At 42.2% G+C, this 26,196-nt stretch overlaps 1 protein-coding gene across 6 annotated transcripts in view; it reads right to left on the bottom strand.

The window, feature by feature from the left end:
- Positions 1-26,196, bottom strand: part of LOC140198052 (rho guanine nucleotide exchange factor 7-like) — an 81,112-nt gene that overhangs the window by 41,436 nt on the left and 13,480 nt on the right. For all 6 annotated transcript variants that reach the window (XM_072258903.1, XM_072258905.1, XM_072258909.1 and 3 more), the window contains exons 4-8: positions 19,147-19,280; positions 14,292-14,493; positions 11,025-11,113; positions 2,328-2,422; positions 631-726 (exon numbers count right to left, since the gene is read on the bottom strand). In XM_072258903.1, coding sequence (XP_072115004.1) covers positions 631-726; positions 2,328-2,422; positions 11,025-11,113; positions 14,292-14,493; positions 19,147-19,280 — 616 coding nt within the window. The remainder of the gene's footprint in view (positions 1-630; positions 727-2,327; positions 2,423-11,024; positions 11,114-14,291; positions 14,494-19,146; positions 19,281-26,196) is intronic.

Here is a 26,196-nt window from a genome sequence, read left to right as displayed (position 1 = left end):
GCAAATGCACAGCTTGAGGAAACATTGCAGCAAAGGGCACAACACGAGAGGAAGCTGGACTAAAAGCAGTATTGTGCTCTCTGTTGCTTAAAGAGATCCCAACAGTCCTTCCAGATGAGATACACAATTCTAGAGGCCTACTGGAAGAACAAGGTCTTCCCCTCAGTACGCTGGCTGAAATTTACCCCTCTGTGAAGGGTATCACCAGATGGCTGTTTATGAAACTTGCTTTGTGCAGGTGGCTGCCACATTTTTGACGATATAGTAACATCAATTAGCTACAATAACGTTGCTTCTGAAGCGATTAACTGGTTGAGGAACTCTTTGGAATGTCCGAAGGTTGTGAAATGCATCAGAGATCAGTTTGATCACAGGTCGTAATGACAGAGAACACCAATTCCTCTGCCTGGTAAAGACCAGAGCCGCTCAGTGTCAGTTGGAACGCTGTGCTCAAGTAACCAAGCCTTCTGTGAATCTCTGATTCCCAACAGGAGATGGGAAATGAGAACCGAGAGCAAGAGGAAAGTCACAGCGACCTGCTGACAGGGACAGATAAACCAGATTGCTCAACCTGTATGACATTAGCTACCTTCAGCTGGAACTAAAGATCATCCCTTCCCAGTTACTCACTTGGTACAATCTTCTAAAGACTGAACAAGACTCTGCTGGAAAGAGTAGATGTCCTCCAGATTTCCCATCAAGGATGTAACTTCAGCAACACTTAGCCTGTAGATGTAACACACAGGAATAGGTCAGCATTTTTGACAATCACACACCCAACTAGTTCCATGCTAAACAGATTTTCAGGATATGGGGATGGTCCTGCCCACCAGTCATTACCTTTCAGCACCAGACTTCTGACAGATCAGCTCAAGACCATTAGCTTCCATCCCTAATGTTAATTTTATTAGATTCCAACAGCTTCAGACTGGTGAAGAACTCTCATCCACTCCACTATTATCTGCAGACGCACTGCTGCTGTTTGCTCCAGCTTCTCTCCGTAAACATGTGCGAACCAGCATCAAGTCCCATTCGCCATCATCCCTTACATATTGATTTACAAGACAATTTTCAAATTTCTTATCATTATACACCAAATTTTCAGTGGATCACACCCTTTCTACCTCTACCGACAACACCCCCCTCCCCTAATCCACACACTATTCCAGTGATTATCTCTGTAATCAGACTGATCACTCTTCCTGGCTGTTTGCCTTTAACTACCATGTTCTGGAACTTCCTCTGTATCAGTCTTTCATGTGGCTCATAAGAACTGGGAGCAGCAGGAAACGATTCAACTTCTTGTGCCTTTTCCACCATTCAACAAGATCATGGCTGACCACCTACCTCAAAGGCATTTTCCTGCACTATCCCTGTATCCTTTAATTCCCATAACATCCATGAACTTAACAAGTTTGGTTTTAAATCAACTTAATGACCAAGTCGCTACACAGGTAAAAATATATTTCAAATACTCACACTCTCAGAATTAAGAAATATTACCCTATCTCCATCCTAGAAGGTGTACCCCTTATTCTGAGCATGGTCCCTTGTCCTAGACTCTTTGGTCTGGGAAAACATTGTCTGTGTAATCAGTCTGTCAAACCCCTTTAAGAAATTTGATGATATCTGTTCTTTTTTCTTCCATACTATACAGAATAAAGTCCATGGACTCAATCCCTCCTCTCTAGAACCAATCAGTAAACACTCCCTCCATGGCAATGCTATCCTTTATTAGTTAAGAGTCCAGATTGTATATAATACTCTTGGTGTGATCTCACCAAGGCCCCATGTAATCGCTGCAACAATTTTACTCCTGTATCAAACTCTCTCATAATAAAGGATAATGTGCCCCTTGCCCTCGTCACCACCTATGTATCTACACATTGGGCTTCAGTGTTTATGTAAGGACACCAGGTCCCCTTGAACATCAACACTTGCCTTTCTTTCACTGTTTAAGAAATACTCCGCTTTTTTGCTTTGTGGATTGCTTCACATTTTCCCCCACATAATGTTCTTGCCCACTCAATCAGCTTGTCAGTGTGACCTTTACACCCTCCTCTGCTCTCTCGACCCTACCCAGTTTGGCCCAGGCTCAAGCTCAAATTTTATGCAGGCTATTCTGAGCAGCAGGGAGCAATGTTCCCCATATTGAAGTCTATGATAAATAAAAGTTATGTGTGAAATACTCACCAACACAATGCCCTCCTGTTTTATTCTCCTAAAATTGTTTACTTCACTATTTGTACAAAGTGCTGAGGGTGGGAAACAAAACCCATTAGAGCCGGCTAAAAAATATAACAGACAGACAAAGAAACTAATCTCACTTGTCGCTGGCTTGTAAAGGTCGCAGGAAAGTTGACAGAAGCATCGTTAGTTCCTCTGCATAATCACACTCTGTGTCAAGAATATTCTGCAGCACCTGCCCAGTAAACGACAAAAGACAAGACAATTCACAAAACCAATCACAGAACAGAGACAGTAAAGAACATACATGCTGGGACCTGGAGAAAATAAAGTCTAACTGCTGGAGGAACTCAGGGAGCCAGGCAGGTTTTGTTAAGAAGAGTTAGGCAATGTTTTGGGTCGAAACCCTACATCAGGATCTGACCTGCTGGATTTCTCAGCAATTTTGTTTTCTCTTCCAGTCCCAGAACAATATTTGTTAGAATGACCTCGCTATTTCCCTTCTTGGAGAGGGAAGGAAGCAGCATTAGGAGTGGAGGCCACAGACTGTTTCACGGTTTTGACACCATGGAAACTGCAGCATCACAGATTTGGATACAATCACCAAACTTGGGTCACACAGCCAGGACACTGACTCACTTCCACAGAGGAGCAAAAAAACATAAGGACATTTTCCACCCCTCACCCAGTCTCCCAACTCAGAATCCACTGGCACTGTGGATATCCAATCACCTGTGACCATTGGCAATTGTACATTTTACTGCGACTGAAAGTGAAAACATATATTTTTAATCATTTATCTTATTATCTACATCAGAAAGACTGAGTGGGCATTGAAACAGGTCATCATCCACAATTCTCCACCTACCTTATTTCTCCTTTAGTTTCAATGATATTCATCTCAACCATTCCCTGTGGGAATGAACTACACACTTTCTATATATAGTTGCTTCTCCTGTGTGCCCGATTGGATTTAATCCTCATCATTTTACATTTAAACTCCACCTGTGTCTCCCCAACAAATGGAAACACTTAATCTAGGAATCCTTTCAGTAAATTTTGAACAGATCTCCCCGGTCACCTCTCAACCTTCTATTTCCTGGAGAGAAAAAAGAAACACCAGTCTCTTTTTCATAAACTTCTTGTTTGGCTAAAATCTCCATTCAGTCTATTTGTAATCCAACAGGGAGACGTTGGTGAAACAGCAGACAACATGGACCTGGGTCTCAGATGAAGCATACCAGCAAGCCCTTCCAGTCAAGACAGCACAGAGCTACAATTTCTGTCGAGGTCATAGCTCAGACTTAGTTGGTTACTTAAGTTCACTGCAATGCTTTTGGTGAGAGTGAGGTGAGCTAGGGGGTCAGATTAGGGCTACAGGGACAGGGACATGGAGGAGCTGGAGGTCAGGCCAGCGTATATAGGCTTCCACTCTGCACTCGAAGGGGCAGAAAAGTAGACAGGTGACGAAAGACATCCAAAGTCCAAGCCTCCGACTGCACCTGAAAGCCAATAAAATGGTTGGGCGACAAAGGACATCCGTCCCGAGTCAGTGGGTCCTGGGATCAGATATCCGTGCGACCGGGAGGAATGAGGTTCAGTGAGTCGGTGAGCCTTGAGTTCAAGGTCAACTGGAAGTCCGGAGGTTGAAGTCCAGTGCCTGAAGCATGGAGACTGGAGGCCTATCCAGGTGTGTGGGTGGGTGGGTGGGAGGGAGGAAAGGGGATTATTTTGCCCAACATTGTGGCATCATATGTTGCCACCTTAGGTTGTGTTGGTTGTTAACACATCACTGTATGTTTTGATGGATATGTGTCAAATCTGACTAGTACAGAAGTATACAGCACTATTAATTGTGAAGAGGGCGAGATGAAACAAAGTTCCTTCATAGATGATTTCATAGACTTGCAAATTAAACCCAAGGTGATAAATTTTAGGAAAAAATAAACATATAGTAAAACATTACAGAGTGAAGAGGAAGAAATACTTAGTCTTTAGAGGAAAGACTGGTAAATAATCATTCGCACCTGTAGCAGTTCACATCCAGAGCTTTATGAATGAAGATTAGATTAGATTCAACTTTATTGTCATTGTGCCAAGTACAGATACAAAGCAGTTAGTATCTGATCAGAAATGCAAAGAATAGAGTTCTTTACAAAATAACTGCGAATAAAAAGTGCTACAGCACACAAATATAAAAGTACTGAGACAGTCCAATATGGGTGCAATACTGCTTAGCACTGTGATGTGAGGTTCAGCAGGTTCACAGCCTCAGGGAAGAAGCTCTTCCTACACCTGCTGGTGCGGAAGCGGAGGCTCCTGTAACGCCTACCGGATGGGAGGAGAGTAAAAAGTCCATGGTTAGGGTGAGATGCATCCTTGATAATACTGTCACTGAGTACCACATAAATGCAATCATCTCCACAAAAGACTGAACATGCTGCATGCGGAACAGGTTACCTGCCTTCAGAAGGATGCTTGGGATTAATTCTGGAGTGCCTATAGTCTTAGGACCAAGCTCTCTCTATTACAACAGAGTTAAGATGTGTTCCAGCAGAAGAATGACAGATGTGTCCCTTTTTATGCTTATAAAATCCAACCGGATATAAATCTATGGTGTAGCAGTCTTTCCCGTGGAGTTGTAACCCAGTCACTGATCAGTGATAGGGACCGACTGCACTGATGGGTACAGGTCAGTACAGCTACTCCAAATCCAAATAGTGGGAGGAGAAGATGGCGGCGCGTCTGCATGTGTGCAGCCCTCCGGTGAAAAATGATATTGTATCTGTTAAATAGGGGCCGTGGACAATTCTGATTTGATGGAGAATGGATGTGAAAGCACAGAGGAACATCTGGAGAAATTTCTGAAACGCCTGTTCACTGCTGTCAATACTGTGTGGTCGGGAATCTTTCAGAGGGTAGGCCTCAAAATCCCCAGCCTTGCCTGCTTTTGGCGACTGAGAAGGAGGTCGAATCGCTCGGACAGAGATGGCGCTCAGTACTCGGTGTCGGAGAGCTGATCAGAGCGCAAAGTTTTTGGATGACTCAGAGTCAGATTGTGGTCGGCATGGCAGGGAGAGTTTTTCTTCCTTCTCCTGTCTTGCGTAAGATGTGGGACATTTGAGAAACTTTGAACTTTACTGTGCTCATGGACTTCTTCATCAAGTTATGGTATTGTGCACTGTTGTAACTACAGGTGTTCCCCACTTTTCAAATGTTTGCTTTACAAAACCTCACTGTTACGAAAGACCTACATTAGTACCCTGTTTTCGCTTTCAGAAGGTGTTTTCACTGTTACGAAAAAAAAGCAGCGCACGATAAAAAATCAGCACGCGAAAAAATCAGCGCACGATAAAAGGCAGCGCGCGCCCCGAACAGCCACTCTGCCCCAGATTCGAAGCGGCATTGCTTAAACATGTTGCATTGAGCAAGATGAGTTCTAAGGTGTCGGAAAAGCCTGAAAGAGTAAGGGTGTTACACTTAGCGTAAAACTAGACATAATTAAGCATTTTGATCGCGGTGAACGAAGCAAGGACAAAGTGAGTTTGGCTTGTGGATGTTAACGAAGATGATGTTGAAGAGGTTTTGGCATCTCATGACCAAGAACTGATAGATGAAGAGCTGATGCAACTGGAAGAGGAAAGAATAACAATCGAAACTGAATGCAGAAAGTGAAGCAACTGCGTGAGATTTTCGCTGTGATGATAAAGTACGACTTTAATTTTGAAAGGGTAGGTAGGTTTAGGGGATACTTGCAGGATGGTTTGAGTGCTTAGAAACAACTGTATGATAGAAAAATGCGCAAGACTCAGCAGTCAAGCAAGCCTTCCACATCAGCCACAGCAGACGGCGAACATCGACCTTCGACATCGAGGCGGGCAGTCATAGGAGAAGATGAGCTGCCTGCCCTGATCGACGATGGGATGACACCCCCATGTCCCGCCACCCCAACACCCGGACCCCAGACAGATACCGATTTGCGGAGAATGCAGCAGTAGCCGGGAGGCACACAGCACATCTTTAAGAAAAAAGCCGAAATAAACATGCTAATTAATTAGGTGCCGCCTAGCACGTAATTGTCGGCCCAGATCAGAAGCAATGCAATCGGCAATCGCCTCTGATCTGCGTCGACATTTACGTGCCGGGCAGCACCTAATTAATTAGCATGTTTATTTCGGTATTTTTCTTAAAGATGTGCGGGGTGCCTCCCGGCTACCGCTGCGTTCTTCATGGCAATGTATCGGGTCAGTGGCCCAGAGGGTGGGGGCCACTGCACCACCCAGCCTGCGACAACTCAGTCTAACACACTATCATCAGTGTACTCGGCACTGTCTTCCTAATTCCGGTAAGTGATACTACACTGTACATACATTATTTCTACTTTATATAGGCTGTGTATTTTTACGTGTTATTTGGTAGATTTGGCAACTTCATAGTTTAAAGGCTACTGGAGAGCGCGTTTATGCCAACAGCGCTTGTGTGAGATTTTCTGCCTACGGCACATGCGCCAGATTTTCACTACGGAGATCTGTGCAGGCAATCATTGTAGAGAAGTATTTCTACTTTATATAGGCTGAGTATTTTTACGTGTTATTTGGTAGATTTGGCAGCTTCATAGTTTAAAGGTTACTGGAGAGCACGTTTATGCCAACAGTGCTTGCGTGAGATTTTCTGCCGAGAGCGCTTACATGAGATTTTCGCTACGGGGATCTGTGCAGGCAATCGTTGTAGAGAAGTATTTCTACTTTATTTAGGCTGTGTATTTATCATATCATTCCTGCTTTTACTATATGTTACTGTTATTTTAGGTTTTATGTGTTATTTGGCATGATTTGGTAGGTTATTTTTGGGTCTGCGAATGCACACAAAATTTTCCCATGTAAATAAATTGTAATTGCTTCTTCGCTTTATGACATTTCGGCTTACGAACCGTTTCATAGGAACGCTCTACCTTCAGATGGCGGGGGAAACCTATATATGTTATAATTATGTGGTTTTGTCAGTTTTTTCAATCTTGGTCTGTCCTGTGTTTTGTGATATCACACCGGAGGAAATAATGCATCATCTCTTAATGCATGCATTACTAAATGACAATAAAATAGAGGACTACGTGTCTTCATAATCTAAAAATCTCCCCATGTGCCAGTGTCCATTGTCGATACCGACCTTTGTTGGGAAATGAAGTGGGATCTTGTATCTGGAAGTGTGGGCTAATGACACTGGCACATGGGGAGGTCCATTGAGCACATCATCTATCATTCTGATAGTTGCAGGATATGACAGTAATTGAACTGTAACTAATCCAAATAATCAATCTCTGTTAACAAGCAAGTTACCAACAGGCTGAAGAGATAGCCACAGGGAAACATTCCAGAAACTCCAGGTCTAAACTTACCTATTTCTCTGAGTCATTCAAGATGCCCACCCATAAACATGGCTTCAAACTCAGTTTGAACTAGGGACGAAGTGCTGATCACTTGGATTGATATAAACAAATAAACCCTACCTCCCCCACTACCACAATAAACCTGCGCTACTATAGCCGTATATTATTTCCATGAGCAAGACAGTACTGGTCTGCACAGACGTGCTGTACTGAACAGCCTCTGTATGCTGTGAGATCCATCTCTGATGACATTCGTTGACTCCCACTGTGTGGCGCCCCCTTTGCACTGCCCCTCCCACAGTACTGCCCCACTGTGCCGGTCTGGAGTCGTGTTCAAGCTTTCAGAATAGGGTTCGAGCTCAGAGTTCCTGTCTCCGAATGCAATCCAAGCAACAGCCACAACATGCTTCCCTTCTTGTGCAACGATTTCTAGCAGTTTATGTAAACCCATTCCCTTTGCTTTTTGCCACACTGAGAGGGGGTCATACAGATCAGTATCAGGGCACCACGGGCTCACAATGTCTCGGGGCACAGCATTATTGCTGGCTGCTACAGGCACAGGGAACCAGAGTGCCCAGCCACTTGGTGTGGCAATCTATGGCCCAGCTGCTCTTGACTGTGCCATTGTTCTTCAAGTTGTACACTGTGTCAATTATGCGTAACAGCTGTGTGCCCACTTGGGAGTTAGCTGAACAGGCCATCTTCAACATCACGAAAACCATCACCATAGCAACCAGGTCACATTTATCACAGTAATCTGCTGACAGAACAAGCAGTGAAAAGCTCTCATTACCCTCCACAGACAAACCAAACAATGATCAACTGTCCTCTCAGTCTTCAATTCCTCAATACAGGAATAATTAATTGAAAAATATCCTGGTCCAGCATCTCCCTTTTAGTAACCAACTTTACTATTTAACTTCCTACAGCATTAACAGCAGATATTCCAAACCCAGCTGGAGAGGTGCTCTGAAAAGTCAGGTTCTCCCATAGGGTCTGGAGTGGTAATCCACAGCCTGCTGACAGTGACTTGGAAACCAACCAACAGCTCCATCACCTTCTACACCGAAAGTTTTCAATAAAATTGGAAATACACAAAAATAAACTTCACCAGTTTATTTCTGTAGATTACTTCATTTCACATTCCCAAAATCTACAATTGTTCCTCATTTTCTGCATAGTTACAATGACAAAATATACAGCTATATGAAATTAGTCGTTCTATCAAAACATTCCTCACCACTGGGGACCTTGCCTTTAAGCTGCCCAAGCTCCAGAGCTGACTTTCAAAGATTCTTGTCTTCTCCTTTAAAGCATTGCTTAAAACCTGTCTCAATGAGCTAATTTTTCATCAGTTGTCCCACTGATTCCTCCTGCAGCTGGGTTCATCTGAAGACACTGCACTGAAAAGCCTTAGGACAATTTATCATGCTAACTGAAAATGCAAGTTTTTGGTTATTATTTCATTATGCTGCTAAACAATTTTTTTTAAAGAATATGTTTTTGAAGCTCACAGCATTTGATGGACGTAGTCTTTTCTGCAGGAAAGGCAGATTGACAACCTTAATTATTTCAAAGCCAGGCATGTGAAGCGTGCTTTAATTCGACCCAGATGTAATTAACAAGATACTGATAGCTTTTATCAAGAAAACGTTATGTATATGCAGTTTGCTAACAATACACTTCCTGTCTCCCAGCAAACAAATCAATTACAGTTTCTTTGTTTAAAGTTCAGGGAGTAAGGGTAGTGTTTTTGTGTTTCTCAGCTGCAAAATCAGGGCAGAAATAATAGCCTATATTACTGTAGATCCTTAAAAACCAGTCTTTTCATTCAAGCAGCATCTCATAATTAACATTAAAATACTCACTGTTTTATACATTGAATATTCCTAGCACAATGTCTTACAGCATCAGCTGGAAGACTGGGGTTAGATTCCCACTGCTGTCTGTAAGGAGTTTGCACCTTCTCCCTGCGACCATGTGGGTTTCCTCCGGGTGTTCCCGTTTCCTCCCACATTCCAAGGGCATACAATTACGATTGGTGAGTTGTGGATGTGCTCTGTTGGCACCAGAAGCATGGCGACACTTGCAGGTTGACCATCACTATCCTTACTGATTTGATTTGATACAAGTGACATATTTCACTGCCTGTTCCAATGTACACGTGATAAATAAAGCTAATCTTTAAACTAAAACTGCTTACATTCCGTTTTCATCTCCTCTAGTTCCTTATTTCACCAAACTTTTATTTTGCCACTTTTGCTAGGCTTATTCTATATTAATAACCATCCAGAGATTGAAATTTCTTTTCATGGAACTCTATTCCACAGACTATTACAAGTTTTTTTTTAAAGTTCTTACATTCTCTAACAGCTATCAAAATTTTAAACCATCAATGAAACATTTACTTTTCTGCACTTCTTGCTGTCAGATCATATATGCTTTCTGCCTTTTTGTTAAATTAAATGAAACATTTTTCAGTTAATATTTCAGAAAGTGTGGTATCTTTAATAATTCATTGCCTTTCAGAGCCTTCCAACACATCTTGTATAAGACTATTTTGTCTTCCAATCTCCCTCCATCCCTTTGCACTCAAAAATTTTAGGGCACTTTAGTCAGTCAAAAAAGATTTCTCCATCATCTCTAAGAGTTTTCAAATCAAGCCAATTAAAAACTGAAATTTCCTAATTTCTCCTTGTCTGATTCTTTGAATACATCATCTCACCATAAGCCTTGTTCCTATTAGTTTACTGGTAGGTTTTCTGAACTGAGCACAGCAAACTTACAGGTAGGTTCACAGAAGGTAATCTCCAAACACACAGTGTTTAACTCAAACCATCAAAATAATCTTAAAGCAACAGGTGACTTCCTGCCGGTAAGGCAATGATATTACCTGTCCAAATGGATCTCCAGCCCATACCAGAAGTTCTGGGAGACCAGTGCTGCGACTAACTGACCTTGCAGTACTTGTCAGGCTCTTGGGTAGGTCAGAGCTAACACTTTGCAGCCTGACATGAATCACAGGGCTGGGCATTACACTAATTATGTAATAGTTCATATAAAAAGCTTACGAAAGTCAAACGAATAAAATTGCCTTCAAAAGCAGAAATTAATTTTAAATCATATTCCCAAGTATTTGCCCAAATTAATCAGGCAAATTCCTTGCCTGCTGCCTAACCAACTCATTTTGCTTGGCTCCTTTCCAATTAAAAATTACCACAAGGACATGACAGGAGTCCTAGGATCCTGTTGACTCGCTGTTTTGCAAATTCAGCCACTGTACAGCTACTATGCCAGAGAAACCTATACACAATTCAATTTTTTCCACCAAGCTGAAACATAACATGAGCTTTTAAAACGTCTCACTTTAGGAATGTGTTAAAATAGCAAAATTATTTTGCAGGAAGCTTCAGTCAAATTCAACTCAACATAAAAAGCAAGTCTCACTCACCACATTGTAGTAGCTTTTACTAACAGGAGGAGTTTCAAATCCTTTGGGTGAACTTTTCAAAGTTGCTGACTTTGGAGAGGCTGGTTTTTCTGCGGAATGAACCAATTGTCAAGTGTTTAAGTCACGAAATTCTTTATCATGATCATCACACAACATCAATAGATGTCTGGAAAATAAACTCCCTAAATTAAGGCATTATTATTTAAAGACAATAACAACAAATATTAGCATAAATGACAAGTTGGAGATGAACCATTCTTGTGAAGACCATTGCAGAAATCAGTGCATCAGTACTGGGATGAGGGTGAAGAGGAGCAAGGAAGGAGTGGGACAGGCATTGCAGGGTGACAGAAACACCCTCACCTCACCAGTTTCATAGCTATACAGGCCTCATCCCAAGGAGGCCCTTAATTTTTTTCTAGGGAAGATGAGCTTGTAACTAAAGAGACCATTGCTTCAGGACATCACAGGATACATCCAATGAATTACTACTGTGTGCGTAAACACACCATAAAACTGTCTCGCAATATATTCCCACAGAAAGCAAAGATGATAAATGTCCTTAATCTGATCTTTGCATTCACGTTTGTAAGAACAGGGAAGAGTTCAGATTGTCTTCAAATATCGACAAACACGAGCCAGCATCTCCCAGTACTGCCTGCAAACACTTGTGATAATGGTATGATCTCGGCAACTCTTCCCACAGCAGGTGTTGCAGTTACAGCCTGGACTGAAGAGCCTCTGTTAGTACAGCTAATTGTACAATGTGAAAAAAAACAGCAAACCAGCTTTGCTGCAGGCCCCTACACTATCCAAACTACTGGATGCTGAGTGGACCCACACTTAGCATATTGGCTGTGACCTTCTGACTGAAATCTAATCTCCACTAATTTGTCAATAAAATCCAGAATCCTAATGGCTTTGCTTACTGCTGTCTGCAGAATCGAGAGTCAAGGACAGAGTAAGCAGTTACTCATTGGCAGAAGAAACAAAACTTGGACAGAACTGAGAAAGTGAGATTAGCTTTAGGTTGGAGAGAGGGTGGGGAAGGATGGGAGAGGACAATGGGGAACATCTGAGTGGCTGAGGTTAGGTTTGCCGTGGTAACAAGCTGTTGAAGATGACATCTGGTTCAAAAAGGGTAGGGTGGAGATTGGGGGAAGGGGAAGATAACAAATGGACACAAAACCTGTGAATGTTCAGCTGCCTGGCAGAAATTGGGTTGAGCGTGATGGAAATTGCAAAGGAAATCTGTTGAATATAGACACTAATCATAGAGGCAGTTCATTCTTACTCTGCCCGGCAGGAGGGGTAGAAGGCAAGGACCAGCACAGAGGGATCTTGGGATGGGATCCAAGTCCTAAAAGTGGCAACACAAGCAGACAGATCAGTAAAAACATGCTTGCCCTCATTGTCAGGCCACAGTCTACAAGAATCAAGAAGTCATACTGCAGTTGTACTGAACTTTGGTTAGGCTGCACTTGTGTCAAGATCTGGTTGCTCATTGCAAAAACGATGTCAAGGTTTTGGAGAGACTTCGGAAGAGGTTTACCAGGATGCAGCCTTGGATAAAAAGAGATTCGATAAACTTGAGTTGTTTCCTCTGGAACGGAGGCAGAATGGAGACATGATAGATACTTATAAAATTATTGATTGGTATAGATAGGTTAAAGAACATCTTTTCCCCAGGTAGAAAAGTTGAATACTAGAGGACTAGAGGGCATAGCTTTAATGTGAGAGGGGCAAAGCAAGTGTGTGTGCATGTCTTCTTAAACCACCCTATGCACCTGTGTTGCCACTTTCATGGAATTATTGACTTAAATCTCCAAGACCCCTCTGCTTATCAACATTCCAAAGTCCCGTAATAATTAGTGTACATGTCCTACCCTTGTTTGACTTCACCACACATTTCATCTGAAGAAAGTGAGTGGAGATGATGGAGAAGTTGCAGAATATGGCAAGAACACCTTCAGGAGGGAATCCAAACACAGACTGGATGACCACTATGTGGCACACCAATGTCCAGTCACAGGCCCCCCCAAGCTTTCACTGTCTTCCACTTTAATTCTCCACTCTACTAGTCACCTGTGTGTTCTAATATACCACTATACTAGTATACTACTGCAAGATTGGAGAACATAATCCCACCTGCCACCTGCAGTCTTCCACTCAATACTGAATTTAATCACTTCCAAGAATGCACTTGTGCTGTGAGTTCTGCTGTAGCTTATCCACTTGTAATACTAACTCAGCTTTTCTCTCTGTTACCACATCCAGCCCAGCGTTTCCTGCAGCTCTGCATTTCATGGTATTTAGATGGCCGTTGATTCTACTCTCTTTCCAATATCCCTTGCTAACCAGAAACTGGCATCAACACTATTGTCAATTCTGACCTCACCCTATCAGAGATAAATTCCTTTATCCTATCCATCCATCTCCACCCTCACCTCATCTTAAAATTATTATTCCAGTCCTCACAAATGGTCATCAGCTTGAGATAACCATTTCCCTCTGCATGAATGCTAACTGACCTGCATGCTCAACTATTCTGTCTCTGCTCATGCTTCCAGCACCTGCAGTGCTTTAGAATTGTTGGGATTTAGATTTGGTACCCCCTTGCTGCTCAAAGTTAGGGGAACCAGTTCCGATGTAACAAGACAGTAATGTGGGTGAAGTCACTGGTGGAAAATTCATTCCACCACGGGAGGAGGACCTCTTTGGTGTCTTTGGTACACAATTGCTCCATAAAGCAGCACTACAAATATTTTAGAGATTAAAAAATAATCCCATGTGGGCATCAGTGGAAAGGCCAATATTACAAATGCCTCCTTAACTGTCTCTGGAGGTGAGCCAACTTCTGGAACTGTGTAAGCTACTGACGAAGCAACTTACACATGTGACTCTCAGCAGCGCTCAAATATGGCTAGGAAGTTGTATCAAACTACTGCCAGATGAGCCAGCACATCAAAGCTGACAAAGGTATCTCAAACTACCATAATTCTGTGTGCTCTTTTATGTAATAATGGCATTAAAAACACTGTTCCAACAAGCACTATTAATCATCACTTTATGACTGTATGGACATTCACAATGAAACGCTTGGCTATGCAGAAGTTTGCTTTGAACAAAGTAATTCCAAGATCAGGCCTGAAGCTGTAAAATTCTGTAGTCTCTGTCCCAACTCTGTCACAAATTTATTCCACAAGTGATACACCTTCCATTACCTTTTAAGCTATCTATCTAATACAAATACTTTTTTCAACTTACCACTCAGTTTGATTTCTCTCACATAGTTGCTGGGAAACCACCCATTTTTCCCATTGAGTGATCCTTCCCACCAGCCCCCTTCCTCGATTCTGGTCACATGGATGATATCGCCCTTGTTAAAGCAGAGTTCATCCTCGTTGGTCTGATAGAAATTGAATTTTGCTTTCACCACCATATGATGTTTGCTGTTATCTGACATGTCCTTCCAAAAAAAAAAATAATTTCCATCAACATTCACTCTTTCACTGAGATATTTGCAATAAAAGTTAAAATAGAAATCTTTATAAACAAATGGTGTGCACTGTGGCCAATTCTGCTGACAAGGTATAGGAGAAGGTGCAGTGATTTACTGCTCTCAGTATGAAGAGAAGCATGATTGTTCTTCAAGCAGATTTAATAATGATTCAGAGAATGAAGAACTTGATAGAGTAGGCATTTTCATTCACAGAACGGTCATTGGCCAAAGATGCACAATTGATAACTGTCCTGTATTAATGGGTTTTGAAAATCTGGCCAATACCAATTGAAAGAGAAGCGCAAAAAGTTCCAGATTGGAACTTTCTGGAGAAATTTGGCAAAGGAATTAGTATACCAAATCTTATTTTCTGTAATTTATCGTTTTCAGATCCTCACAAATGAGAATCTACACCACAGGAAGGGGTAGAGATGGATACAATTACAACATTTAAATGACAGTTAGAGAGGTACATAGATAGGAAGGTTTTAGGGGGATATGGGCCAAACACAGGCAGGCAACTTGGTAAGGATGAACAAGTTGGGCTGAAGGATCTGTTCTTCTGCCAGCTAACTCCTTGAATCTTGGCCTTGCACCTGGGACAACCACTATTTCATCAAAATAGCACCTGCCTTCACCACGCTGTCCCTTTGAGTTCCTTGCTTTGTGGGTCTTGGTGCCCTTTCTGCTGCTCTGTGGCCTCCACAGTTGAAGGCTCTGAGCCAAATCCTTCGTGGACACTAAGGTCTTCAAAAACTCTTCTCAACTTAAGGAAACAAACTATCCAGACACAAGAAAAAAGGGTAGTGAGATTGTGGACCATATGCAGATTACAGAAGAAGATGTGGTTGCCGTCTTTAGGCGAATTAGGATGGAAAATTCTCCAGAGGCTAACAGGATATCCCCTCAGAGCTTGAAGGCGGTAAGTGCAGGAATTGTAGGGCCCCTGGCAGAGAAACTTAAAATGTCCTTAGCCATGGATGAGGTGCTGAGGGATAGCTAATCTGCTTCACTGTTTAAAGCAGCTCTAAGAATAATTTATTGGCCAATAAGCGCAATGTCAGTCATGGGTAAACTACTGGAAGGTATACCAAGGGGCAGGATATATCACTGTTTGTAGAAATAGGACCCAATTAGGGATAGACAACGTAGCTTTTGCATGGCAGGTCACGTCTAACCAATCTTATAGTGTTTTCCAAGGAGGTCACAGAATCATTTAAAATCATGACTAGGTTAATATCCCGATATTAATATCATGACTAATTTGTTGTTTTGTGGCAAGAGTACATTGGAATACATTATAAACTGGGTTCAGTGGGTGAAGGCGGGAGGAGAAGATGGCAGCGCGACGCAGCTCTCCGATGAAATGATATCATATCTGTTAAATAGGGGCCGTGGACAATTCTGATTTGATGGAGGCAGACTTGAAAGCACAGAGGAACACCTGGAGAAATTTCTGAAATGCCGGTTCGCTGTCACTGTTACTGCGCGATCAAGAATCTTCCAGAGGGAAGGCCCCAAAATCCCCAGCTTTGCCTGCTGCTGGCGACCGAAGCTGAGGCCGAACCGTTCAGCAGAGATGGTGCTCGATACTCGGTGTCGGAGGGCTGATCGGAGCTTGAAGTTTTCGGACGACTCAGAGTCAGACTGTGGTCGGGCATGGCAGGGAGAGTTTTCTTCCTTCTCCCATCTGCATGAGATGTGGGACATTCAAGAGACTTTGAACTTTTTTACTGTGCCATGGCCTGTTCTTCATCAAGTTATGGTATTGTTGCACTATCGTAACTATATGTTATAATTATGTGGTCTTGTTAGTTTTTCAGTCTCGGTCTGTCCTGTGTTTCTGTGATATCAGACCAGAGGAATATTGTATCATTTCTGAATGCATGCATTACTAAATGACAATAAAAGAGGACTGCGTGTCCTCATAATCTAATCTAAAACTATAAATTACTATAAACTTATATAAAAATTTAGTAGAGCAAACAAAGAAAGAAAATAGTAAGGTCATCTACGTGGATTCATTGCTTCAGAAATCAGAAATCCGATGGTGAAGGGAAGAAGCTGTTCCTGAAACGTTAAGAGTGTGTCTTCAGGCTCCAGTACCTAGTCCTTGAAAGATTTACTATTTTAAAAAATGTCAACCTGTTTATAAGACCATAAGACTTGGGAGCAGAATTAGACCTTTCAACTCACTGAGTCTGCTTCGCCATTTGAGCATGGCTGATTTATTTTCCCTCTCTACCAAGAAAATTAGAAGTAAGGTAGTGGACATTATTTACATGAACTTTAGCAAGGCCTTTGACAAAGTCCCACATGGTACGCTGCCAAAGGGATTCGGCCTGAAACATCAAATGTTTACTCTTTTCCAGAGATGCTGTCTGGCCTGCTGAGTTCCTCCAGCATTTTGTGTGTGTTGCTTGGAGTTCCAGCATCTGCAGATTTTCTCTTGTTTATGACACGGGAGGCTGGTTCAGAAGGTGAAGTCACTTGGCATTCAGTATGAAATACTTAATTGGATTCAACATTGGCTTAGTGAGAGAAGCCTCTCTGACTAGCGGTGAGCCACAGGGATCGGTGCTGGGTCCGTTGTTATTATATACTGTTTTAATTATTTAGCTGATAATCTGGTAAACTGGATCAGTACCTTTGCAGATAACACTATGATTAGGGGCATAATAGACAGTGAGGAAGGCGATCAAAGCTTGCAAAGTGATCTGGACCAGCAGGATTCATGGGCTGAAAAATGACATATGGAATTAATGCAGACAAGTTAGCAAAACAATCCAGGGTCAGGCTTGCCCTGAATGTGTGTGATACACAAGAGGACCTGGAAATGGGGTAGTGGACATATAATTTGTCCATCTGTGCTGATCACCCCATCCTTGACTAAGCTGTTCCACCGTGAACACGATCTGTTATGAGTCAACATGATGCTTTCAGATCAAGTCATGCATAGCACATACCTCCGCCACACTGCTCAGGTATGTTTCTGGGATACAGGGACTAGCTAGCCTTGTGCCTGTTCTATGTACTTGACATATGATTTTTTTGTGTTCTATCGCTGAGCAGTAGTGAACCATCTGATTGGCCTATCAGAGTTCTCTTTGGGAACTAGTTGACTTGATCAGCATTTCTGATCTGGGTATTGCTCACGATTGCACTTAATAAAAAAAAAAATCCAGATCCATAATTCCTTGAAAGTGGAATTGCCAGCAGACAGGGTAGTAAAGAGAGATTTTGCCATATTAACTTCATAATTCAAAGCATTAAGTACAGAAGTTGGGATGTTGTATTGAAGTTGCATAAGACAATGGTAAGACCACATTTAGAGTATTGTATTCCATTCTGATCTGATCACCTATCTTCAGGAAAGGTATTAATAAGCTTAAAAAAGTGTAGAGAAATTTTACATAGATGTTACAAGGACTTGAGGACCTGAGTGAGAGGGAAAGGTTGAATAGGTTGGGACTGGAGGTGCAGGAGAATAAGGCGAGATCTTATAGAGGCATACAAAATTGAGAAGTATAGCATGCAGGCTTTTCCCCCTTAGATTGGCTGAGACTAGAACTAGAGGTCGTAGGTTAAGGATAAAAGGTGAAATTTAATTGAAATCTGAGGGGGAGCTTCCTTCCTCAGAGTGGTGCAAGTGTGGAATGAGCTGCCAGTAGTACATTGTAACATTTAAGAGAAATTGGATAGGTACATGGATGAGAAAGTTATGGAGGGCTGCGGTCCAGGTGGAACTAAGACTGAAAACCAGGCCAGCAGACTAGATAGCCCAAAAGGCCTGTTTCTGTCCTGTAATGCTGCTATTACTCTCTAAAACAAAGCTCTTTACCTCAGTGGAGCTCTGCCCAAGCATGTGTGGGGATACAACTGCAGTCTGTCAAACAGAATTCCTGCTGGCACATGGAGGTCATCCCAAGAAGCAACAGTGGTACTGTACAAAGCAGGAATCCCATCACAAGACGCCAACCCCTGGGACCACAGCCTGCACTCAGTGACATCAGGGAAGCTATCTCCCACTGGAGATCCTAGCAAGCACACCAGCAGCTCTACTGCATTAGCAGTTTGAGATTTGGTATGTTACTAGAGACTCTGACAAATTTCTATAGATGTGCAGTGGAGAGCATTCTGACTCACTGCCTGGTATGGAGGCTCCAATGCTGCAGAAGACTGCAGCATTTGCCAGCTCCATGTGAGCACAACCCTCTCCAACCTCAGACATCTTCAAGAGGCAGTGCCTCAAGTGTCATCATTAAGGACACTCACCATCCAAGACATGCCCTCTTTTCATCACGACCATCAGGAGCCTGAAGACCCACAATAATGATTCATAAACAGCTCTTCCCCTCCACTATCAGGTTCCGTAATGGTTCATGAACACTACCTCATTATACCTTTCTTTGCACCATTTTGTAATTTTATGTGTTTGCACTGTACCACTGATGCAAAACACCAAATTTCACAAACAAGACAGTGATCAAAACAGACAGATCTCTGATTTTTTCTGCAATCATTTCCTCTAAATCACTTATGTAATTTTGTTCCTCCTACCTTCAGCCTTTCCCCATCCCCACACCCACCCCAACACATCAAACATTCAATTTCACTCACTAAACTTCGATACTTTCCAGGAAAATTTTTGGAAGTTCTTCCAAGTGACAAGTGGGCTCCAGTGAAAGAATCAGCTGACTTTATTTGATGGGATTGGTGACGTGCACATACCGAATCACTTCCGACACCAATATCTGCAGAAGACAAATCCATTAGTTGCACAAAATTTGAATAATTATTTGTACATTTAAACAAAATAAGATGTTACTGTTTTACAGTGAACATTATTTTAGAATTGACCTCAATCAATGAACATTTGCAACTTCCTCAGCACATTTTAAAAGACGTCTGGATTACCTCCCAGACCTAACACTTCACAGAAGGCTTAGACTCAAGGAGAATGATTCCTAATAATGAAGCTACCAATCAACCGGTATATAAGACCATAAGACATGGGAGCAGAATTAGGCCATTCAGAGCTTATCGAGTCTGCTCTGCTATTCAGTCATGGCTGATTTATTTTCCTTCTCGATCTCATTCTCCTACCTTCTCCTCGTAACTTTTGACATGTTTCTAAATCAATAACTTATCAACCCCTGCTTTAAATATACCAAATGCTGGCCTCCACAGCTGTCTGTAGCAATGAATTCTACAGATACACCACTCTCTTGGCTGGATAAATTTCTCCTCATCTGTTCTAAAAGGATAACCTTCTACTGAGGCAGTGTCCTCTCGTCTTAGTTTCTTCCAGTACTGGAAACATCCTCACTATTTCATTCTATCTAGGCTTTTCAATATTCAGTGGGTCATAGTGAGATCCCTCCTCCTCCTCCTAAACTCCGGCAAGTACAGACCCAGAGCCATCAAACTTTCCCTCTTTAAAGCGCTGAGTTAAATCCACATTATTCCTACTGCAGTAATTCATTGTGTGGCTCAGTGCCACATTCATGTGGTTACACTTCAGTGAAGAAACTAAGACAGTTTACTTGTTTTAGACGTAATATAAAACAAAGTTGTTGCTGGTCAATATTTCAGTGACAGTGAGATTATATCTAATGCACATGACAGTTCCCAGCTCATCATTTCTGCACTAGCCAGGATGGAGCAGCTGCTCTGCCCAGACTCATTTCAATATCTTCACTTCAACAGCAAAACAAAACCTGTGATGATGGATTTCCTGTAAACATTTGGCTGCTTTCAACTACAGTTGCCATGGAGATTGGGATTCAGACAAACTCCAGACTCCATCTACTCTCCCAATTTTATAAACTTCTATCAGGTCACCCTTCAGCATCCAACACAGAGAAAACAATCCAAATTTGTCCAGCCTCTCCTTGTACTTAATACTCTCTAATCCAGGTAATATCCTGCTGAACCTCATTTGCACCATCTCCAAAGCCTCCACATCCTTCCCAATTCTATACATAACATCCCAACCAATAAAAGTAAGTATATCATATGCCTTTTTTTAAAATCACCTATCCACTTGTGTTGCCACTTTCAGGGAACTATGAATTTGTACCGCAAGATCCCTCAGTGGGTCATGCCTTTTATTGTACATCTTCCTCTTGCATTTGAATTCCTAAAGTGTAACACCCGCACTTGTCCAAATTAAACTCTATCTGCCATTTTTCTGCCCATATTTGCATCTGGCCTACCTAAATCCTGCTGAATCCTTTGACTTCCCCACTAGCCACAACCTTGTCAAATTGTATGCTGCCTGCAAACTTGCTAATCAGCCTACTTACACCTTCTTCCGAATCATTTATATCACGAACAGATGCAGGATGGAAGATTAGCAAATGTGTGGACGTGAAAGTTACTGGCATGGATAACAAGAAAGAAGTCTAAGCTTACATCACGATAAAGACTGGATGGAAAGGTGGGCAGAGCGGTGGCAGAGGGAATTTAATTCTGACCTGTGCTAGATGCATTTTGGAAAGTCAGATAGGGGTAGGACATATACAATAAATGGTCAGGTACTAATAGATATTGACAAACAAGGGGAACTTTAAGGTTGAAGTCCATAGGTTTCTTAAAGTGCCAAAGGTGAAATGGTCAGCTTAATATGGCCTAGTTCTATGTTATATAACTATGACAAAGGAGGAGGAAGTGAGAATGGTACCAGGTCCACCAGCAGGACAGAGTGACACTAAGGTGAAGGGCCAGCTTGGAAGAACACAGCTGCAGAAGCTTTTCCAACCTCTATTATGTGCAACTGGATGAGCAAGCTTTCCAATCTGTGATATTACTTAGTGCCTTTGATGAGAAATCTGATCCACCAAGCTGTGTGTTATAATATGGTAGAATTTCTGGTGCGTGAGAATCAACTTAAAGCAACTCCACTGTCAAAGTTCACCTTCTTAAACCTAGTTTAATGTGAAAATGTAAATTTATACATTGTACAGATCCATTTAAAAATCATTCAATGGACACCGTCAACACACACTGGTCCAACACTTTCTGAAAAACAGATCCTCATTTCTACACTAGGGTGTCCTGTTCTATGTCTGTAGTTCCAGACTGCAATGTGTTAAATCATTTTTGGATTACTCTGGGAACTATTCCAGGGTTGAACTGCTTGCCAAAGTGGTTCAGCTTTCACTAACCTGAAATCCAAGTTACTGCATTTGGCAAAGGTAAAAGAATAAATGCAAGTGGATGGTGTTCTAGTACAAGGTTAGATTGTGTCTGCTCTCAACTCTCCCCAAAGTGTTATCTTATTGTACCTCTCCTGCAATGACCAGGTCTGATCAGATTCAGTCTACCATCCCTGCAGGATCTGTGTGTCCAGGACAAAGAAGCAGGCAGGGAAAATCATTGCGGACATTACCCACTCTGCAAACTGCCTATTCCAAAATCTCCCTTCTGAAAAGCGCTACAAACTTCATTATCACCTTAAAAAATTTCTTCCCTCAGGCAGTTAACCTGATGAACCATTCCAGTTAGCCCCCCACACCCCCCATTACTCCTGACACTGCACTATAGCACTTTAAACCAGTTTTTATAATGCTACTTACATTGTAAAAGATGCTGGCACTTCTGCACATTTTATTCCATATCCATACTTCAACCACTACCTTTATATTTTATAAAATTCTTCATAATTGTTGAATGTTGTTGTTTGTTGTTCCATGTTGTGCCAACACCACAGCAAATTCCTAATACGTGTAAATGTAAAGGGTAAATAAAGTTACCCTTGATCATCAGTGTTACTGTGTGAATGCATTAACAACAGCTTAAGGCTTAGCCTCCAAACACACGCAAGTGCAAGCGTTGCCTATTTGATGCAGCTGGTTGACTGAAGTTTCAGTGAACTTTTTGAAGTTCTGTCCCCAGAGGTTCAACAGTTTCCCCTTAATTTCGGGAATTAGTTCCCTTCTTACATGAAGCTTTCTGAACACAAGTTGCAACGTGCAAGGCAAAAAGGATGACTAAAGAAAGCTTTGGGGCAATGACAGTTTTGCTTGACACCCACCTTTGGTGAGATCACCTCTGCTTAAGAATCACAGATCTGATGCAAGGTTTTGATTTAAAATGTTAACAGTGGAATTCTCCCCTCCCCCCTCCCCACACAGATACTGCTCCACCAGCCCGAGTTCCTCAGCAGATTGCTTATAGCCCATTGGTTAGTTCTACAATTTACATAGATCAGGAAGGAAATGTAAATTGGAAATAAATTCCTGTGGGCAGCCAAATTTGGAAAGGGTGTTCTACAGTCCCCCCAATTAATGGGCCCAAAGTCTTTAATGAAGTCAAAGTCAGCCATGCATAACGGGTAATGCTGTTCTCTACATTTGTCTTCTTGCCGTACCATTGAAGTTACCAATGACTCCCTCTTTTGGGCTACATGCTTCATTTTAATGAGAATTATGACAAACAGTGGTAATTAAAACTCTCTAGTCTGTTCTATCACTCATTTATATCATGACCAATCAGAGTTTTATCCACTTGCACCCAAAACAAAACAAGTGCACTGAGATTTTGGATTGATGCCCTGGACGTTATCAAGACACGGACAACACAGTGGTGTAGCATTTAGCATAGGGTTTTGCAGTGCCAGCATCCTGGGTGGGTTCAATTCCTGCCCTTGCCCGTACGAAGATTGTACATTTCCCTTCTGACCACATAGGTTTCCTCCAGGTGCTCTGGTTTCCTCCCACATCCCAAAGACGTACAGGTTAGTAAATTAATTGATCAGATGGATGTAATTGGATGGTGCAGGATCAGTAGGCTAGAAGGGTCTGTTACCGTGCTGTACCTCTAAATATATATATTTTTAAATTATCTAGTCCATTGTACATTTGTTGGCTCTTTGAAAACAGTTTAGTCACATTCTCCTTCCAACCCCCACCACAAGGTCCCTGGTCTTGCGAATCAGTCTCTGAAATTTCCAGATTCACAAGTTTGTGCAATCTATTCCTCTCATTGTACCTCAAGATCCCTTCACTGAAGTTTTGAATCTGAGACATCTTGTTATTGACCTGTTCACCAGAGGAAATAGTTTACCTACTTCATCAAATCCTGACACCTTGATCTTACTGATTCTTTACTGCATTTCCACATCTCTTGAAGGATTCGGGAAGACAAGGGGATTCCAGTATCACTGACTACTACACCTGCAAGAGTTGCAACTTCTTACAGACCATGTTAGAGAACTCGAGTTGAATGAACTCCAGATCATTCAGGAGACAGAGGGGTTAAATGAGAGAAGATACAGGGAGGTAGTTACACCTAAGGTGCAGGACACAGATAAATGGGTGACCATCAAGAGAGGGAAAGGAGATAGGTAGCCAGAGCAGAGTACCCTTATGGTTGTTCCCCTCAATAACAAATACAACGCCTTGAAAAAATATTCAGCCTCCATCCCCTTGTTCACAGCTAATAGAGACTTATCCAAAAGGACTACTGGCTGTGGTAGCTGCAGGAGGTGGCTTAACTAAGAACTGAGCACAGGGGGATGAATACTTTTGAACTGCTGACATCTCAGTATTTGATTTTTTAGTTTTTCATGCTTTGTAATTTTTTCCTGTTTTTGGCTCGACTGTGGGAAAAAGGAGCATGTGATTCACAAATAAAAATTCTCAGTTAAATTGATCAAAATCCCTGGTTGTAACATTTATGCCAACAAAGGGTTGGAGATTGAATACTCTTGAAGACACTGAACATTGTTTTAGGTACAATTGGGGTGGGTGGGGGTGGTGAACAATCTAGCAGAGGAAAGCCCAGCAGTCAGGTCTCTGGCATGGAGCCTGGCTCGGTGACTCGGAAAGGAAGGGAAGGGAGAGGGCAGAGAAGTGGGGAGCAGCAGTGATAGGGCATCCATTGTTAAGGAAACAGACAGGAGGTTCTGTAGATGAGATCGAGATTCCCAGATTCCATGTTGCCTCTCAGGTGCCAGGGTCAGGGACATCTCAAATCCAGTCCATAGCATTCTTAAGGGAGAAGATAGGCATCCGGCTGTCATGGTCCACATTGATACCAATGAAATAGGCAGGAAATATCCTGCAAAGTGAGCACAAGGAGTTAGGTGCTAAATTAAAGTACAGGATCTCCAGGGTGGTGATCTCAGGATTGCTACCAGTGCCATGTGCTGGTGAAGCCAGAAATAGGAACATAATGCAGGTTAAAACGTGGCTAAGGAAATGGTGAAGGAGGGAATATTTCAGATTTTGGGAATATTGACTTCTCTTCCTGAAAAGGTCTGATCTGTACAAACTGGATGGTCTGCACCTGAACTGAAGGGGGACCAATATCCTTGCAGGAATTGCTAGTGCTGCTCCAGGGGTTTTAACTAGAGTTGCAAGGGGATGGAAATCAGAGTGCCGGGGAGATAGTGGAGAAAGTAGATGTTAAGGCAGGAAAAGGTCAAGCACGGTGGAACTAATAGGCAGATGAGCTTAAGAGCAGGGAGCAGCATGTGATTTATGATATTGTAGCCCATGGTGAGACGGTTGCAGGAGGAGTGAGACTGACAGCTTAATGTTCAAGGCACGATAGAGAGGGAGGTATTAAAGGGGGAGGGGTGACATTACTTGTCAAGGACAATGTCACGGCAGTGTTCAGACAGATCAGACTGGAGAACTCATCTACTTTTGCTACATGGGTGGAACTAAGCAATAAGAAGGGGATGACCACATTAATGGATATTATAAATTATAGTATAGACCTCCCAATAACAACAGGATATAGGAGAAAAATTGTAGAAAGATGGCATACAGTTGCAAGAAAAATAAGGTTGTAATGGTAGGTGATTTTAACATGCCAATATTGACTGGGACTCCCATACTCTAAAAGAGCTAGATGGGGATGGAGTTTGTTAAGGCTCCATTAAGTTTGATTGAGTTTCTTTAATCAAAATACAAAGGTCCCTACTAGCCAGAGTACAATACTGGATCTCCTATTAGGGAATGAGTCAGGACAGATGACAAATGTGTATATGGTCCTCTGGGCCTTATAAGGTGCCCCCTCGAACCTTGTGGGAGGCTAGTACAGAAATTGTAGGGGCACTAACAGAGGTATTTAAAATGTCCTTAGCCACACGAGATGGCAGAGGATTGGAATATAGCTAATGATGTGTAGTTCCAGAAAGGTTCTAAAAATAAGCCGGGAGATTATAGTCAGTTAAGTTTGATATCGTGGTGGGTAAATTATTGGAACGTATTTTAAGGGACCTGACAGGTATGAACTTGGATAGATAGGACTGATTAGGTGTAGTCAACATGGCTTTGTCTACGGTAGGTCATGTCTAACCAATCTTGTGAAATTTTTCAAGAAGGTTACTAGGAAAGGTGATGAAGGAAAGGCAGGGGACATTCTCTACATGGACTTTAACAAAGTGCCGCATGGAAGGCTGGGTAAGAAGGTTCAGTCGCTTGGCATTCAGGATGAAGTAGTAAACTGGATTCAATAATGGCTTTGCAGAAGAGTGGTACTAGAGTGGTACTAGATGGTTGTCTCTCTGGCTGCAGGCCTATAACTGGTGGTGTGCCACAGGGATCGGTGCTGGGTCCATTGTTATTTGTCATCGATATCAACTATCTTGATGATAATGCGGTAAACTGGGTCAGCAAATTTATGAAAGACACCAGGACTGGGGGTATATTAGAC

The sequence above is a fragment of the Mobula birostris genome, chromosome 5 (assembly GCF_030028105.1).
Source record: "Mobula birostris isolate sMobBir1 chromosome 5, sMobBir1.hap1, whole genome shotgun sequence".
In the NCBI taxonomy this organism is placed as follows: domain Eukaryota; kingdom Metazoa; phylum Chordata; class Chondrichthyes; order Myliobatiformes; family Myliobatidae; genus Mobula; species Mobula birostris.
Note: the sequence above shows the minus strand (reverse complement) of the source record. Positions and strands in the feature narration are given on the sequence as shown.